Raw genomic sequence first — 18960 nt, forward strand, 5'->3', positions numbered from 1 at the left:
CTAAATCAAAGATATTAATAGTGCATATATATTCTGTAATTTGTGATTTAAATTTTATTTGATACGGTGATAAAGGCAAGTCTTTGTTAAAAACTACCGTATCACTTCAAGTATTGCAAAAGGAACTGTTGTATTTACATCAGCTCCTACAGAGGGAACTTAACTCAGTGCTACTAGTAGGTTAAAAAAACAAAAATAGAAGAGATGGACCAATGTCTGCTTTTAAGAGAGATAAGCATCATGTCAGATCTTATTTCCCTCCTGTGGTACTTCTCCCTCCCGGGCACTGGAAGGGCGCACGTGTGTGTGTGCACTGGAGGGGAAAGCTGGCCCGGGAGCAGCAAGCCGAGGCAAGGAGAAAGTGGGATGGGGAGTATTTCGTTCCCACCAGTGAAGAGGGGGTTGGTCCCACCTTCCATACGGCCTTCTGTATAAAGACCCAACAGAACTGTAAATCATACCTAAGGAAAGTAAACACTAAAAAAACCACCAAACAAGACCTATGCAGCTTTATCCAGGGACACGTTTTTTAAATTACCTGTCTTGTGTTACGCTGTTGATCTTTGAATATCGTACAAGCAACTTGGCCGCAGCGATATGGATACAGAACTGTAAATAACCACAGATGTTTCATCAGAAAAAGACGTGAATTACTTCTATTTAAACAAATGCTTTGCACAGGAGGGCGAAAGGTATGCAGTAGTATTTCAGCAGTTTCCAAGATGTCAAAACATTCCTTGAGTTCCAAGTTAAAGGGTGAAGTCTTGGCCTTAATAAGATGCTCTTCAAATATTATGGGCCAGCTACGGATGAAACTAACTGTAAGCAAATCCTTCTGTGGATTGATAGAGTATTTTACAGGTGACTTCCTCATGCACGCAACCGCGTTAACCAACCTACAATGAATTACACATTTGGCTTTTCACACCAGTCCCGTCTCATGGAAGGGGTTTACGTGGGAAGGTGGGGCACTTGGAGCACCATCTGAGACCAGAACCAGGGTCTGTAGATAAAGAGAGAACACAGCGCTTTCTGTTTGCAATGCTGTTTATTTTAGAAAAGCCCCTTTGATCATCTGAATGAAAAATGTGGGCAGAAAAGTCACAAATGTTATAAAACAAAGTTTATTCTGCAATATTTTGTCATAATGAATTGCATCTCTTTGGTAAAAATAAACTTTATAAACGTTTTAATTAACAGAGATTAGCATACAAAAAACTAAACTTCTGTAAATCGTCTTTAAAACGGGTAAAGGACTAAACTGGAGGAAAAAGGGTTAGAGTTGGTCACCTACTGGCAAAATTATTCTAAACAAACCCAAGGACATTGCTTATGCTACATTAGAAACAAGCTAATGGGAACGGTTTAAAAACAACTCTGGTTCATTTGATCAGAAAGCATTCTTACAATTCACTTTTAAATAAATAATAGTTACAATGAATTGGCAATTATAAAATGTTTTATATCACTATATGGCAGTAACATAATACTTTTAATTATGCACTTTTTAGTTTGAAGAAATGTACATTTATAAAACAGACTTTGATAATGGCACTGGCAGTTAGGTGTGAAGAATGTGCTTTAAGATATAATGGCAGGTGCAACATTTAAAATATTCTACCTTTTCTTTTCAATAAATATTTTGACTACACCATTACTAACGTGTATGAGTGTACTTTGCTTTAAACCAAAGCTTCTACTTACTTTTCAGGCTGATGAAAAGTTGCAAACCATACAACTTCCATTTTACAGTCGGATTTGAAAAATGTTTGATGTGTGTGACTTTTGCAAAAGCAGTAATTTAGTATTGGAACCTGAAAGGCCAATACAGGTTCTTACAGTATTCACATTAGATTTATCCTGAACAGAGCAGCCTCCCTTGTACATGAGTCTCATACACTTATTCACTGTATTTAAAGAATTGAATGTGGTTCATTAATACTTTTCTTGCCAAAATATATCCGAGTCAACCATTGGCATGAACATTTTACATATGTCACAAAGAAAAAAAAAAACCAAACCAACAATCAAAATAACTTTTAATTATATTCCATTTATACTATATACACCAGGGTCTCTAACTGAGGTGGCAAACAAACCCAAACCCAATGCTAGATAAGTAAGCGAAAGGAAGGGCAGCTATTCTCCCGCTACCAAGAGGGGTGCTCCGCAACTGAGCTGGCGGCCTTTACCTGCCAAAATACGCGGGCAGAGGCGTGGAACAACGTGGTGGAATAGGTCAGGGGCCTGGACCGGCTGCCTTCTCCTTCGGAAGGAGAGAGGGAAGCCAGCAAAGCTTGACGAGCGTGGCCCTGCCGCACCACTCTGCGTCCTGGGGAAAGGCTGCAGTCGCTTCCCCCTTCCCACAATTCCAGTTCTCCCAGGCTGAAAGCTGTAAGGATGGATGCAGCTTTCACCGCTAACTTCTGATTAGTATGGTTTATTGCTCGTTGCACATGGTAATTAAACGCGTTGTTAGCATCCCAACCCCGTCCCTTCAGAAATGCTGAAGTCATTATCACCAACTTCAGGGTTAACAGCGGCACAGCCACACTCCTAGTAAGAATTAACCTTCTCAAATTTTATCTGAGGCAAAAAAACAATTCAGAACCAAACCAAACCACGGAGCCGACTATGACCGCAGTTTCCAGAATACTTGGACCTTGATCCAGCTTCCACTGGAAGCTACAGAAAGGCTGCAACCACCATCAGCGAGAGCCAGGCAGCACCCCTCTTAACAGCGTGCAACTGAAATCATGGCACTGAGCAAAATCCCAGACTGCTAACAACAACTTCTGTGTAGCTGAATCCTCATTTTCACATGGACGCAAACTCTGCAGTTTTCTTTGCAGTTTTCCACCAAGGTACAAAAGCAACCCGCAAGCAAAAAGCGGTTTCACTGAGCATTCACATCTCCACATCTCAAAATCCTAAGAACCACTGCATTGGTACTTAATTTTCCTTTAAATAGCGAGTTTTACCCCTACTATCCATCAGTAACACATACGATATCAGATCTAATTGGCTAATGCACCACTTGTGATATCCAGAAGACATACACATCTGCACACATGTTGCCCTGTTACGGGTGTAGGCTAACGGGTGTTTACACAAAGCAGGAATGCAGCGGAGTGATTTATTTCTTGAAAGGGAAGAAAAATATTCTTAAAAACTGAAGTACTGGAAAAAAACTGGGGAAAAAAAACCCAAACCACTTTTTTTTCCTAGTGTTTGTGCTTTACAAAAAAACATAATTGGCTTTAAATTCCAAAACACAAAGAACCTCAAATATTTCAGGCTTGATCCAACAGCCATTGAGTCAGCGGGAGCACCACCGTTGTCTTCAAGAGGCACTGGAAGAGGCCCTCAGAGCAACAGACCTTCAGCAGCATGGCTGTGTTCGTATTTAAAGTAGAGTTTATGGCAGTATTCACGAAGAGACTGACAAATAAGAAAAAAGAAACAAAAACCAAAAACCCCCAACCACACTGATCTAAGAAAGGCCTCCAAATAGCCAGAAAAATACCCCGTTAGGGAAAGGTTAACTTTTGGCTGAATCCAGGACTGTTTTCAACAACCAAAACAGTGGACACTGGCTTCCTAGGTAGCTCTGCTCCTAATTTTCATCCAGCTTGCCCAACACCGGCTGGAAGCAATAGCTTCCCGTGTTAGCGAGAACATTTACGGCACATCACGCTACCTTTCAGAAACAGGAAATATGACCTTTGATAGTTGTATACAATTCTGCAACAGACTTAAGGCATCCTTATACATACAGTACTGTTAAAGCCCACTCCAACAGAACTGCTTACCCATTTTTGAACAGAAAATTTAAAAAAAAAAAAAAAAAGCCATCATCTACAGGAAGATATAAGCAATCACCACTGATTTTAAAAGAAAGAAAAAGAAAAAAAGAGGAAAAAAGTTCACCATACCACTAAAACATTTTTGGCTGAAGGATGTCTGGGAACTATAAAGAGATTCTCTTATTGCAAAAATGAATTGTGGAGGAATTTCTTCCCGAAACAGAGAGGTCCTCCTGAGCTATGATGTACATCCAAAGGCTAACGCCGTTAGATGCCCCATACGCGGCAGCAGGCTGATAGGGTTCACACAGCACAAGGCACAGTGATCTGGGAAACAAAAGGTAAGGACAGCCCATGTGACAAAAACAATGAACATTGAGGGGAAGGGGCAAAAACCCCCAAAACAATTCAGGGTTCACCGATCCAAAAGGCAGCTATTCTATTTTGTCTCAGTTTAGGGGGTAAGATGTTCCCTTTCCAGCAGCCGTTCGCCACCTAAAGCCTCCACCTCGTCCACGTTGTCACCACCATCAACTGTTGGGCTCTTTTTTCCCCCCGAATTGGTACAGGGGAGCAGAAGGGTAGATGTTGTAAGACTACGCAGCTACTACATATTCAACAGCGGTGATAACACGAGGACAACATCAAACTTGGCAAGCGGCAGCTTTCACTGTTGGCTACGTCCAAGGTGCGCGTATGTATGTGTGCACGCATCTGCATGAAAAGGACACACTCCCCCACAAAAAAAAGAGACAATTTGTCTTAAGATGAAAAAAAACCCAACCTGTTTGCCTTCAGGTATCTGACCTGCACACAGCAGATTTAGGGGAAGGAGGAAAAAAAAAAAAAAACCAACCCAAAAAAACCCCAAACCTGTGGGTGGTACCCACCTCAGCTCCCCCTTATCCCCACTATTCCAGGAGATTCTTGGCATCTTGCTGAAAGCAGCTCCTGGAGCGCTACGGGTTTTCAGCCACTGTGTCAGATGGGCTGAAAACTGCAGCCACTCGGAGTCACTTCCCCAGCGTTTCCACTGGGACCTGTCTCAGAAGAGGGAAGAGAGGACGAGTGGGAGGAGGCAACTGAGGCCAGGACCTTCCCCCGCCCCTGCCTTTTTTTTTTTTTTTTTTTGTCCTCCTTTTTAATCCTTTACATGGAAGTCAGAGCCCTTAGGGCAAAATTCACCTCTGCAGATGGGGCCAGCAGAGATGTAAATATGATCCACAATGTGCATCTGAACAAACATATCTCTGGAAAAGACAAATAATCAACTATTAAAAAGGAAAAAAAAAATTAAAAAGTGATCATTAAGAAGTATGCTTTCAGGTTTTCACAAGTCATGCATCTCTTCTAATTTGAGAAGATTAAATATTTTTTTTTCTTTTTAGGCAGTGATTTAAAAATAAATGGCTAAATTATAGTTAGCGCCAAAAATAAAAAAGCAATGAGTCCTCTTATGGCTTTGATCTCCCTTGTGAAGGGTAAAAGTAGAAGAGTATTGCCACAATTAAAAAAAATATATGTATATATTCAACACTGACAAACATACTATTTTTTCCTTTGCTTGTGACAGTGGGTCTTTGCAGTACTTATTAAGGAACTCAAGCACGTTTGGATGCCAGCGAGGTGGAGCAGAGACCCCGCTGCTTCTTTCAACTCCTCATCGATTTCTTGACATAACTCCTTGAGTGCTTTGTTGCTAGGCTGACTTTCCTCAGAGGTATCTACACAAGGTTGTGATGCATAGCCACTGTCTCCAAGAGGATCATCTTCATAGTCAACGTCTGTATCCACTTCACTGTGAAATCCTTCGCTGCCATCGCTTCCGTCATGGCTGGTCTTGGAGATAAATTCGTACACCTCGTCAAGGGAGGACAAGGAAGACACGCTGGACCTAGACGCGCAGCGCTGGGAACCCATGCTGCTGGCACTGTAGTTGTGATCCTCCTTCGGATCGATATTGGTGGCCGCGGAATCGCTTTCCTGCAAATTTATGGAACTGGGAGGATTGAACGCACTGCCGTAACTCCTCTTCTTAGGTGTCTTCAGAGGCTGAGGTTTCTCACCTATTAAAAATGAGATTTGTCAGTAAGCAAATACTCCGACGAGATCACCTGCAAAACGAGCACACTATGGCTGGTTGACTGTAAAGTAAGCTGAATGTGAGGATTTAAGAGTTGTAATATCTTGTGCACATTTACCGTCACCCACAGAGGACAACAGTCTTCAACTAATCACAACTAAGAGCTGGAGAAACAGAGAAGTAGCTAAGAAACTCTTCTTACCATCTAGCACAAAGAGGGCAGGGGAAGGACTTTGCAGAAAAAACAAAATTAACTGGGGAAAAAAAAGAAGGTGGTTCTATAAAACTCTGTAATGCTAGCAGAAAGAATAATCAAAATAGAATTTCTTCTTGACTGCTTTTACTATCTGGAAACTAGACCATACTCGTTTCCTGAAACTTTATGGAGAAAACATTTAGCTACTGGGTAGAGAAGAAAAACAGGGTAAAATGGCTTATGCTTACAGTCCAACATCCCTTGTTGAATGGAATTATTTAACAGCATCATTGCAGTAGCAGCATCAATATCGGATTCTGTGAAGGAGAAGCAGCAAAACATTAGATCTCGGGTAAGCCTGATAAAATGAGGTCCCTAGAACATACAGAGAATATATATCTGCATATATTGGCCTACAACAAAGAGCAGGGGAGGGGAGGAAATGTACAAATTCAGACACAGCATGACTCTTGTACAGTGCAGTACGGTTATAGAACAGTCTCATACATTAACTATGATATAAAAGTTGAATTCTCACATTGCACTTACCAAAGCTGAAGCCAAGAATCAGTGACATTAATTAGACATTCAATATGACGATGCTGTTGCTATACTTATCAACAAGTGGCTTTTGTTTGTACCGGTTAAGAAAGATGATGCATATGGCACAGCAAAGCATCTCAGCAGCTTCATACCCTGGTTATGTGAATATGCAAGGCTGAGAACGAACGTGCCCGTTAACGCAGCACTAATTCAGCACACCTCTCTCCTCCAGCAGTATTTCTCACACTAACAACAAGTCAAACGGAAGACATTGAGAAGACGAGGGGGGAAAGGGCACTGAACTGCTCGATCTAGAAAGCATGGGGATCTAAATAATAAATAGGCACTTAAAAAGGTTTAGGTAAACCGTGGTGCTTTTAGCTACGGTGACAAGCGCTGCTGTAAAATGCCATCCTTCACTGGCCAGAGTGGATTGCTTACATCTCAAAAAGGGCACCTTAAGGATATTATGGCAAAGAGTGACATCTCTAACCAGAATCAGGTGATAAAGAAAAGAAACAAGCACACCTTTCCCACTCATTTCAGAACAAGCTCATGCACTTTTAAAAAAAAAAAAAAAAGAAAAAAAAAAGAATCCCAGGTCTTCCTTTGCTCACTTCAGCTATGGATGATGAATACTCCTTATACAGGAGAGAAATATATAAGAAATAGATATGGTGGACTAACCAGGCAAAAGAGGAGCAAAGAGACAGTCAGCTCTCACAAGAGCCTTGGTGTCTCAGAGCAAAAGACCACATCCAAAGTGTACATATGTATGTATGTATGTATGTACACATGAGCAGTGAGTGGAGAAGCAGGGCTGGAAGACAACGTGCTGGAAGGTACCGGCAGCGAGCAGAACGGGCTCTCAGTCCTGCTGAACTGGAACTGGGGTGGGAACTGTTGAAGTGAAACATCAGCAATTTTTGATGGCATTTGTTTCTCCCCCCACCCCATTACATGCTTTACCTATATTACTGAATTTGAGGGGAGGGTTAGTATTGGGAGGGGGAGTGCAGAATTGTCAGTTTGGCTTCCTTATCTTAAATAATTGTCCCTAACTTCGTCCCTGGTCAAGGAGAAATTTGAATAACGTGACACCTTGGGAATGTTGGACCAACATGGGAAGGGGACTGAGCTGCTGTTTCCAACACAGGTTATAAAACATACACATTCCCCCCTTGTTTTCACTGTCTCATTTTAAAACCAGCATACTTTAAGGTCTATCCCATTGCACTCATGAGATTATTTTTTATTATTCTGTTTTGTCTTTCTTTGGCAGCAATAGAGCCCCTGAATTTACAAGTCATATGTATCCAACTGACAAAAAGAAATAAAAAAAGGCATGAAGAGTTACTTTCCTCCATTACCATAATCAGAAAGTGAAATATTCCCATTCTGTGCTTGCTATCACAGACATTTTATTTTAACATCTGATGTTGGTATATAAGCACTGCCTTGTTGAACTGACAAGCAGAGGCATTAATGCAACAGAGAATTACTACCTGCAAAGAGCATTTCTGCATCTTAGTACCCCTAAAGAAAGAGGAGAGACGCCTCTGCAGCGACTTCTTCGCAGAACTCTGTGTCACCGCTAATGTGCTTTGGCTTCATTTGTGATTGCTCTCCTCGGCAGAGGAGTATTTCCCAAATTTATACTTCCCCAGCAGAATGGCTGAGGAAGCACGTTATTACAAGGAATGCTTTCATATGCACAACAGCTGCCCTGTGCAATCCCGGGAACATTAACGGGTTGTCTCTAATGCCAGGGAGATGCTGAGCAGGTTCACCAAGATGCAGAAATTAAATGAGAGGAGACGTACGTCATCATTTTGGCACCTCCAGTGTAGCAAATTGGAATAGTTACCATCAGACTGACAAACTCCAAACCTGTCACAGGACACACCAGAAAAATCATTAAGAGAAGGGGGATTTCGTGTATTCTCTAATAAGCCCTGAGAATCCCCGATCTAGCAGCCCTGCAGCAGCCACCCAAGGACGCTTCCTCGCCACCCAGGTACCACCATAAAACGTCTGTCTGGATGCATGGCAATTATCGTCTGTGGACCAGGCAGCTGCTTGGTCTCTAAAAAACCTTGGCTTTGCTGCCTAACCGATGTTTCTGGTTTGTGGCCAAAAACTAAAAGCAACCTTCTCACCTCAAAGCCTACCGTGCTAGCAAAACCAGAGCGCTGGATGTCTGCTATGGTGCTCAAGTCCTACTTTGTCGGTGGCCTTTCATTATCCTTTTGAAAGAGCTTTAACAACACGCCTTTACAACAAATTAACACGTGCTCACTTTTTCTTGGAATCAGCCTTTTAAAAATTGAGCACAAGTCACTTTTCAGCACTTTAAAAAAAAAAAAATTATTATTTTTGACAAGGACAAGCCTTCAATGTATTAAGTTTTAGTAGTGAGGTGCAAGACCTGTGCTCAACAGGCTTCTTCAAAAGAAATGCTGCAATACCCAGCATGCTGTCTAGCTCCCTCCTGGTACCAAGGCCCACTAAAATGTTTTAAAATGAAGAAAACTTCTAAAAAAGTACATATGGGAAAAGGAAGTAACCATCTTCTGTTCAACAGCTGTTGCTACTTCTATTTGCATTTGACTGTCGATAAAAAACAGATTTCCATCTTAAATTCAGGTGTTGGGTTTTTTGTTGTTTGGTGTTTTTTTTTTTAAATCTGAACCTGGCTGGCTATATTCCCTTGTGGAAAGCAAAAGTAGAAATCCCTAGGACAGAACTATGGCAAAGTCCTTGTTACTCTAACGCTTGTTAAAACCTGTAAGAGTAGGTAGATCCCAGGGGGCTGAGGAAGGGGACACCAGCAAGACAAGCAAAGCTGCACTTCAGCAAGGATTCCCTGAAAATAAACAGGGGGAAAAAAAAAAAACAAAACCCAACAAACAAAACCTGCATTTTTTCTCAGTAGCAATGCCAAACAACTGCCCTAACAGCACTGCCAGCCACCGCAGGGACAGCCAGGAGGGACGGGCACCTTCTGAAACATCATCTACAGACAACTGTGTTTGACTTGTTAGACAGGGAAATGTGTCGTGCTGCTGAGTTCCTGCATGGCTAGAAGAGATCACTCATCCACAGTACTATCTTGAGCACAAGTCGGTCCGATCCAATCTTTCTCCACCAAGTTTTGGTGACTGTTGTTAAAATAATATTTATACAACATAAAAGCTTTTGGCTGTGGACGTGATTTGTTTTCTCCTGTGCCTACTTCATTGCTAGTGTAGGAAACACAGAGGGATATAAACGTGGTTGAGGAGCAGCACTGCAGCCTACAGTATCAAGGCCTGTATTCAGAGTCCATGTATTAAACCCAACCTATTCCCCTCTCCCAAGAGTTAAAATCAACATTTTGCAATTTTTAAGGCGAGAACCTTAAACTAAACAGACATCAGGAGGCTATTCTGGGTTAATATCCAGAACTTAGGTCTTCCTGCATAACTCCACTGGCAACAACACCAGCTTGCGCCCAACTTTTTGGCAAGTGAGTGAAAAGTACCACACAGCTGTGAAATACTCATCTGAGGGATACTCGTCATTCCACGTTGCCCTGCAAATCCTGTCACGATCTCCCACCCACCTGTATCAAAGAACCAACTTTAAGGGACTTCTGTGGCCACATCCCACAAGCTTTATACATTAAAATTTGCTGCCTTTTGTTCTCAGCTCCTGGTAAGCAATAAAACTAGTGTAGAGATACGTAGCTTTCAGATTTGTTTCCTACTTAACTGTTCTTTCTTAAAGTAGGTCATACTTGGGAGTGATGTGTCTGCTAAATACCTTGCTGGCAGAACAAGATGGCCCCTATTACATCTTGAAATTCATCTTATGGATTTAAATTTAATACACAAGCGGCTAATACACATGCGTTCTACTACATCTTTTTTTTTTCATAATCTAGCAGACCCTTCAGACCAGGTCCATACACAACATCAGCTGGGCTTCAGTACATGCTTGCAACTAAAACCAGGGGAGCAGAGCGAAAGAAAATTTAACGTTTACCTTTGAGAGATCGGCCATGATTCTGCTGAAGGACTGAAGTTAGGTAGTGAGGGGACGCTGACCTACTGAAAAGAAATTCAACAGGTCAAAGCGAAGCCCTAATTAGCCAAAGGATTTGTACAAAGTATAGTAGACACAATACAATGATCATAGAAAAGTAAAAACAAACCCAACCCAATCACCACAGTTTGGTGGGCAAGCAATTTCTATTGACCTCAGTAAAAGGCTTGACACATTGGTTGATGGTTTATGTAGCACCATAAGCCATCATCAGCACTTGGAAAACACCTCCAAACACACGCACCAAGCAAAAGTCTTGTTGTCAAGTGAGACTAACTTCTACAGATTTTATGTAGCTGCCTGTCGTGGTTTAACCCCAGCCAGCAGCTAAGCACCACACAGCCGCGCGCTCACTTTCCCCACACACAGTGGGATGGGGGAGAGAATCGGGGAAAAAAAAAGTAAAACTCGTGGGTTGAGATAAAGACAGTTTAATAGAACAGAAAGGAAGAAAATAATAATTATAATAATAGAAGAATTGGAATATACAAAACAAGTGATGCACAATGCAATTGCTCACCACCTGCTGACCGATGCCCAGCTAATTCCCAAGCAGCGATCCCTCCCAGGGCAACTCCCCCCAGTTTATATACTGGGCATGGTATGGAATACCCCTTTGGCCAGTTTGGATCAGCTGTCCTGGCTGTGTCCCCTCCCAACTTCTTGTGCCCCTCCAGCCTTCTCACTGGCTGGGCATGAGAAGCTGAAAAATCCTTGACTTCCTATAAAACACTACTTAGCAACAACTGAAACCATCAGTGTGTTATCAACGTTCTTCTCATACTGAACCCAGAACATAACACTATACCAGCTACTAGAAAGAAAATTAACTCTACCCCAGCCAATACCAGGACACTGCCTAAAGGCCGGATTTTAAATAAAGATACGTATTTTTAGTAAGTAAAACCTATATGTGAGCAAAACATTAGCTTATACAGGGATGCTTAAGAGCCCAGGAGCAACAGAATAGGTAAGGACCAGTTGTGTTCGTCTGCTCTTCAAAACAGTGGTTGGAGTTTAACAATAACAAAAGGTGGTGTTGTGCAAAAAGCTGCGGAAGAACAAAAAGCCCAAACCAAGATATCTGCTGCTTTTAAAGTTAGCTGAAGCTGGGATGTTTTGGTGATGCTGTCTGCTTTTTTGTGTTATCAGACCAGCTTTGCACCTGACATAGTACCACTTAATACCTTACAGAATAAAGGGCAAGTTAGAGTTTTCATATGGTTTTCTGCTACACTCCCCGTCCTAAATATTCAGTTCATTATAAATATACTAGCAAACAGTTAGAAATAAATACAACAGAAATAGTACACCACTGTTAAAATAGCATGAAACATAGCAACATGCATCTTTTATAGTATCACTGGAAGAATTCGAAGAGTGATGAGCAGACTTTTCAAGCGCAACCTGTAACAGCAACCTCATGGGATTAATAGGGTGATTCCTATCATTGAGGTGTGTTTACCTTTTATATTTATCACATTTAGGCAGCTCTATTTTCCAAAATAAAGTACAGCCACAAATCCCCCCAAAATCACAAAGCTGCTAAGTACTTAACATTTTTTTAATTACTTGTCTAGATCATTCATTAAAACCCAAACAATGACTTCAGTTTTTAAAATACCTTTTTAAAACTAAAATCTTCATTCTTTTAAGTTGAATTTTGAAGAAAATATTTTTCACTGGTTACTGGCCGGTGCTGTGGCTGCACACATCTCGACAACGCTGAGATCAGCTACTTTGCACAGCTGTTAATGAGGGATGCCCGTTTAATACTCTCACTGCTCCAACTTGCCATCATCTTTTCCAAACTCGGCTGGCCATTGGTAACAGCTCCAAAGGTTGGTACAGTGCAGGAGGAAAAAAATTGAAGCAAGGTGGCTTGAAATGCATCATCCAAGCTACGTAAGGAGCTTTTGCAGCACTGCAGCCTGCCTGGCACAGGTAACCAAAGCTACTGACAAGGAGAGTAATATTTAAGCATCTCCCAATACGGTAACCAAAGGGAAAAAGATCCAGCGCAGCTGAACATGAACATGTGCAAAACTCGAGTTCACTGTCTAGTATGTTTTCTTGTAAGGGTGGTGCAGTGCAAAGGGAACAGATTCAAAACTGGGGGGGGGAAAATTTAAAAATAATTATAAAAAACAAACATCATAAGGAAAGCAGTGGACCCACCCCAACATGGTTGGCTCTGCAGTCTGCAGGTAAATTGTACAAAGAGATGCCAAACACCTTCATCCTTTGGTCTGAGCTCAGATCCTTCAAGAATCATATCCACATAGAGCTTTCCTAGAGCAAATTAATGCTTAGTATTGATTAAGACAAGCTATGAGCTATGCATATGCATAAGGTATTTGCAAGATGAGGACCCTGGCCATCCCCAGAGCCCAGGGATATAATACATGTAGTACTAGAAACAGAATGCAGCTAGGGGCCTTGCACTGACTTGTTGAACAAGCTGTGCAGAAATAAAATGCACCAGTGACGCTAATCATCTATGATAATAGCAAATTCAGTGTACCTAGACGCAGATTACAGTTTTGGAAAGCTTCTGCTCCAACTAACACCTTAAATTTTATTTTAAAATCCTGCTGAATGATAGCTATATTCCCCGCGAACACACTGTAAAATAATTACGAACACTAGCCCTCCCACAGAAAAATTCAGAGACTCTTGCAGCAGAATTCTAGCATCACCCTGTAGTTAAATTTGGATGGTCCTGCCAGCCTCTCTCCAGCTGTACCTCTGGGCTTTCTCTTTCTTTCCACACACAAGGCAGCCCCTTCAGGGCCATTCCCCAAAATTAGGCCAGAATTTAAATCTAATCCAAGAATTTTTAAATGTGGAGGGGTAAAAAGACAGATCTGTTTTTCTGTGCATGACTGAAAGTCATACAAATGTTTTTTATTATTAAAGGAAAACAAACCAGCTTTCATTAGGGAGAAGTTTAGGATCTTAAAATGTTGCTTTTGTTTTGTTGTCCTTATAAATATAAGCACTGTAAAACCCTTCACATATTGAAGTCAGTGGGAATTTTGCCATGTGGCTTCATTAGGACCAGAATTTCCTTGTAATTGTGATTGTTGGCAAGTGTGGCTAGTCCTTCAGTGAAGGAAAAAAGGTTACCAAAAACAACAACTTCAAATTAAAATCCTGATCTTGCAAGTACTTCAGCATTCAGATAAAATCTCTCCTTCCCTACACCCAATATCAGTACATTGTATTTATACAAGCTAGGTAAATCATATTTCAATGCTTGTATCGTCGGACTAATCTTGAAGACTTTGGAGATGCTAAAAGCTTAACTGGTCAAGGCTCTGAACCACCTGCCCTAGGCTGAGTCTGTCTTGATCCTCTGTTCCTCTCGCTGGCTAGACAACATCCAGAGGTGCCTTCCCATCTGTATTATTCTAATTTTAAAGTTTGACCACGTTAACGTAGACACGGTGTTAACAAAGCTTTCAAGGACCAAACCTTCACTCGAGTTGTACCAAAAAACAGAAGTCCATGCCCTTATGTAGAAACATTAAAGCCTGTAAAAGCATCATCTAGAGTCTGGTTACAGTAGTTTCAGTAATCTTTGTTCCCATAAAACAAAGCCTGACGATACCACCAGCCATCCCATCCTTTCCAATTTGACTATTCCTTCATATTTAAACACTTCCAGGGTTACTTTACTAATGCTTCTGTTCCAGCAGAAAGCTGGAAAACAGGACACTTTTGCCCGGCTTGTTCAAACCCAAGATGACCCTTTACAGCCCAAGACGGCTGGACGGTCAGAGACCACTGTTACATGCTGTAGGTTACCAGCCCAACTGGAAAAGTGGCCCATGCCACAAAATCTTCAGCCGCTGCCAGACAGCTAAAGCTGGCACGGGGGTGCCAGCTCCCAGGGTCAATGTCCCGTTGGACCCTTAGGAACGTCTGCTCAATGTTATCAGTTTTACATCCTGCTCCAGTAATCCCAGTTCCTCCTGTTTGTTAAGGAAACTCCTCGCAGTAAGGTTAAGGCATAGGGCAATGTAGGGAGACCTTGGTTATCTCTTATCTCACCCAAATTCTTTGCTGAACTAGATAAACCGGCCACGTGCCTACCTAAGAACTGAGCTCACCAACGTGTTCCTCTGCTTTCTGTCCTCCTCCTCCTCTCCGTCCCACCTCTATAGGCTGACCCAGCTGCCGTTCCTCTTCCTCTACTGAGACCACATGACGTTGACTTCACATTCTCCAAAATCTATTGCCTAATCTTAAACTGTGTCAGATGAGGAAGCCCTGATTTCAGCAGTCTTGCATGCTCCACCTCAGAGTATGTTTATGGTAAAGGCTGTTCTTCCAATCCCTGCTGCAAAATGCTTTTAACAGCCTCAGAGAAAACCACCTGTCTCTTAGACAAGCCCCTCTAAGCACTTCAGATTGTAGAAAAGTTGATTGTTTTTGACAAGAGCATAGAATATATACATTTTATATCCAGACAAGTGACTTAGAGGAGAAGACACACACCTCCTTACAAGCTAGCAGCACCAGGCACCCTATATCAGTCCTGGTGAGCTGTGCTTGAAGGAAGATTTTGCTCCGGTTCCCGGGACTGCCTGCCCCCCAGAGAAATTGGGCTCACCCACAAGCACCCAGCACAGCCCCAACCTTCTTCTTCTAAACTCTCCCACAGTTACGAAGACAACTTGGACATGAACCCCAGATCTGCTGTCTGGGAAGCCTGAGCTCATTACGCTTCCCCGCCTCGTCAGACCCACTCAAATTCTTCTCTTAGGTGGCAGCCGGTAACAACACATCAACATCTGCGTGGGCATTTCCTTGGCTAGGTGGAGTAACGTAACTTCACGCCCTACGTGGATGAGAAAATTCACCTACCTTGGTGGTGATGCTGGCGGAGTATAAAATGCAAGTGCTGAGGGAAAAGGCTGCTTTTTCAGTGCTTGGACAAGATTAGGTTTATATTCTGGGTCAACGCACCATAACGAACCTTTTCCGTTCACCTGCAAGAAAGAAGTACTGCAAATTAGAAAATCCAAGGGCCAGGCTGTTACAGTCATTTCTAATTTAATATTCCCAGGGAAGCAGCACAGCACAATGACGTAGGCATCCATCACTGCACAGCCGATGTACATCCTCCTCAGGCAGTTCCATCGCCTGCGTGGAAAGCAGATGCTCCCAAGCTGAGCGTATGGTCCTGAGACCCTCGTTATACGGGATGGAAGCACCCATCTGGCAGCTTGGGATAGCATCTCTGAAGCCCCTTCTCTAAAGTCCCATTTCCATTCACATTTGTCCACTGAAAGCTGTAAACCTTATTTTAACACTTGGTAAATACAGCTGTGAGTTTAAGGATCTGCCCAGGCATCAGTGAATTGATTAGCAGTCTTTTGATTAACAGGTTTCTAAGAAACCAAAGCACTTTTCCCTTCGCTTAGATATGGCCACGTACTCATTTGACTTTACACCATCCTGTAAAAGCATCTTGCCGGATGCACAGCCACAAAAACCTGAAAACCTAATCAATGTATTTTTGATGCACCTAACAATGTAAGCACCACTGTGACAGTCATTCTTGATATTAAATTTGATATGCTGAAAGTTAAGCAAGATGAAGCACATCCTGCTCCTCTCAAGTGTTTCTTCACATATTTACTAAATAAAGAAAACAACTGGGTTTTGAGCCTGCTAATTCTTGCAACATAAAGAAGAAAATTAAATAGGAAAAGTTAAAACAATTCTCTAATCACTGACCTGATAGGTCAGCTGACAGCTCTACAGGTAGCGGCGACAGGTTTTGGGGGGTAAAACAGATGCTACAGGAGCGGTCATGCACATGGGAGAAGGACGGGGCAGCTCTACACCTGAACAGAAAGATCTTTCTAGAGGATTGGGGCATTTCCCGAAAAGAGGAAATATTTTGCTATCAATAGTGAGAATTCAAAATCAGGGAGAGGTCCAGCTGAGAAAGAGATGCGGCTCCATCATTTTAGTTGAAGCCACTGCCTTTCATAAAGATCTCCGAGCTGCAGCATCTCTCAGAGTTTGTTTGGTTTTTTTAACCTGAATCTTTCTTATACTCATCTTTTCATGCTAAAACTGAGGACATTCTGTAAGATACCCATCAAGAAGCTTACCTTTAATTAAACAGCCATGGTGGCTGGCAGGATGATTTAGCCAGCTAGGTACTACCAGGGGTTATCCTCCCAACTGGCTTCATCCCTCATCTCAGTGACAGACCGACACCCTGATCCCTTTCCTGCACCTCTCCCGGATCCAGACCCTTTCCCCAGCATCCCAACCCTGCCTAAGTCTGGCTTTTTTTTAAATTTTGTTCTCCCTTTGGCAGTTTTGAGGCTGTGCCCTCAGGGAGCAGCAAGAACTCCCTTGACCAGCAAACCACCGCTTTACACCGTTTTAACTGCTACTTTAGGCCAGGACTTCCACTTGACACCTAATTCGGTTCAGCTGGGGCCTGCGGCCAGAATGGGGCTAGTTTCCCTCTTTCACCTTCCCAGCCATGTATTCCCACCAGCTTGCTGCCCTGACAACCCAACACAAGGATTGCAACATCAAGCCCAACTGGGGCACAGCCTGAAGCCGTACAGACACTCTGTCCAAGGCAAGAGGCAATAAACAGGGTGACGACTTCTCTGGGTGGTTAGATTGGGTTAGATGTAATGTGAAACCACGCTTCCACCCACCATTATTTCTACTAAAAGCAGACATCCAGCAAAAGAGACTGATGCCCACGAGGCTGCTCCTGTGCACCGTTCCGCTCACATCTGCTGCTTGGCAAAGACACGCAGTGGAAATCCAACACAGGTCTGAAGTTAGTGTCGTGCTTTAGGGGAAAAGCCACGCACAACTGGAGCTGGAAATCCTATAGAACGCAGATGCATCCAGCTTTAAAATAAACCAGCGGTCTAACCACAGGCAACAAAAAAAAGACTGTGCCATTTCTCCTAGCAAAGACTAAGCCTAAGATGATCTAAAATGCTAAACTGCCTTTGGAGGTTACTATTTCTCATCAACAGTGGGGCAACTGTTGATGTGCTAGCTGAAATATAGGTGTAACTTTTATTTAACATCTAGGGGAACATCCCTCCAGAGTCAGCACAGAGCAGCCACCAGACCGTTTTGATTCTCCATCTCAAAATGAGCAGGGCAGTTATATTGTTCTGAGATTATTTTTTGGTCTATCATCTTTTCTGCATCTTTCTAACATTTCTAATTTGACTTGTAGGATTTTATCTAGGCAAATGAAGGAAAATAATTCCTGCATTTTGAAGCACCCATCCCTGCACAGCAGAAAGCCCTCCGTGAGCGTCAGCCCCGGGCAGCAGCCCCAGCTCCGTCGGGTATGGGCAGTTCTCACCAGCTGCTTCCACTTCAGCTAGGGGAACCGCTGGAAAACACTGTGGGTGTGCATGGAGGTATATTGTATATTCACCAAGAGGTTTATCAGATAATAGACATCTCTCTCCTATCTTTACAGCTTTATAGATGGGACCTGCTCTTTGCCTGAATATTTGAACAGCCACACAAATTGTTTACCAACATCTCTTGTCAAAAAAAAAGACAAACACTAAAAGAAGAAAAAAAACCCCTAAAACACATATCTACCAAGAAGAAAGGGAGATCTGTTGAAGATATCAAGCCCCGTCCCCCCTCAACCTCCGGAGGAAGCAGTGGCCTGCCAAACTGATGCTTGACGTGGATGCTGCTCCTGCCTCCTCGCATCTTTTCTCCCCAGTGGTATCGATTAATAAAAAAAATCCCCAAACCCACGATTGTAAAAAAAAAAAAGTCTAACAAAGAGCAGGGAGACCCTTCAGGGCTTCCAACTCCAAACCGCTTTTCATTTCGGGTCCTCCTGTGCTGTATGTCAGACACTGCCCCCTCAAAAAAAAGCAATTTCCCACTACAGACCTCTTTCCCCCCAACCCCAAGGCTGCGTGACAGTGCTTAAGATGCAAAGAGCATTAGCTGTATCTTCTGAGGATCGCTGGCCCACAATCACACCTCCACATCTTCAGGGGCAGCAGGGCCACAGCAAGGTGTCCCAGGGACGGGCTCCAGCATCATCCCCTTGCTGTTCATCAGCTCCAGTTCCCAACCACCATTACCAGAGAACCACTGGAAATAGAATCATAGAAATCTCGTCTGTCTGGATGACCACAGACATGAGCTCAACTGCAACTGTAATAAGAAAGAGTATTTCAGCTCGTAAGTCTATCACCTGGGGTAAA

The 18960-nt window shown here is 42.7% G+C and overlaps 1 protein-coding gene across 9 annotated transcripts in view; it reads right to left on the reverse strand.

Annotated features, from left to right (window-relative positions):
* Positions 1 to 1108: 1108 nt before the first annotated feature.
* Positions 1109 to 18960, reverse strand: part of FOXN2 (forkhead box N2) — a 38367-nt gene continuing 20515 nt past the window's right edge. For 5 of the 9 annotated variants that reach the window (XM_075042438.1, XM_075042441.1, XM_075042439.1 and 2 more), the window contains 4 exons: positions 15587 to 15711; positions 10655 to 10719; positions 6334 to 6402; positions 1109 to 5872 (listed from right to left, as the gene is read on the reverse strand). In XM_075042438.1, coding sequence (XP_074898539.1) covers positions 5355 to 5872; positions 6334 to 6402; positions 10655 to 10719; positions 15587 to 15711 — 777 coding nt within the window. In that variant the 3' untranslated portion in view covers positions 1109 to 5354. Of the gene's footprint in view, positions 5873 to 6333; positions 6403 to 6466; positions 8519 to 10654; positions 10720 to 12368; positions 12827 to 15586; positions 15712 to 18960 lie in introns of those variants that run through there. The other 4 variants (XM_075042443.1, XR_012652445.1, XM_075042444.1 and 1 more) reach the window with 4 other exon arrangements.

This window comes from Buteo buteo, chromosome 12 (assembly GCF_964188355.1).
Source record: "Buteo buteo chromosome 12, bButBut1.hap1.1, whole genome shotgun sequence".
Lineage (NCBI taxonomy): Eukaryota > Metazoa > Chordata > Aves > Accipitriformes > Accipitridae > Buteo > Buteo buteo.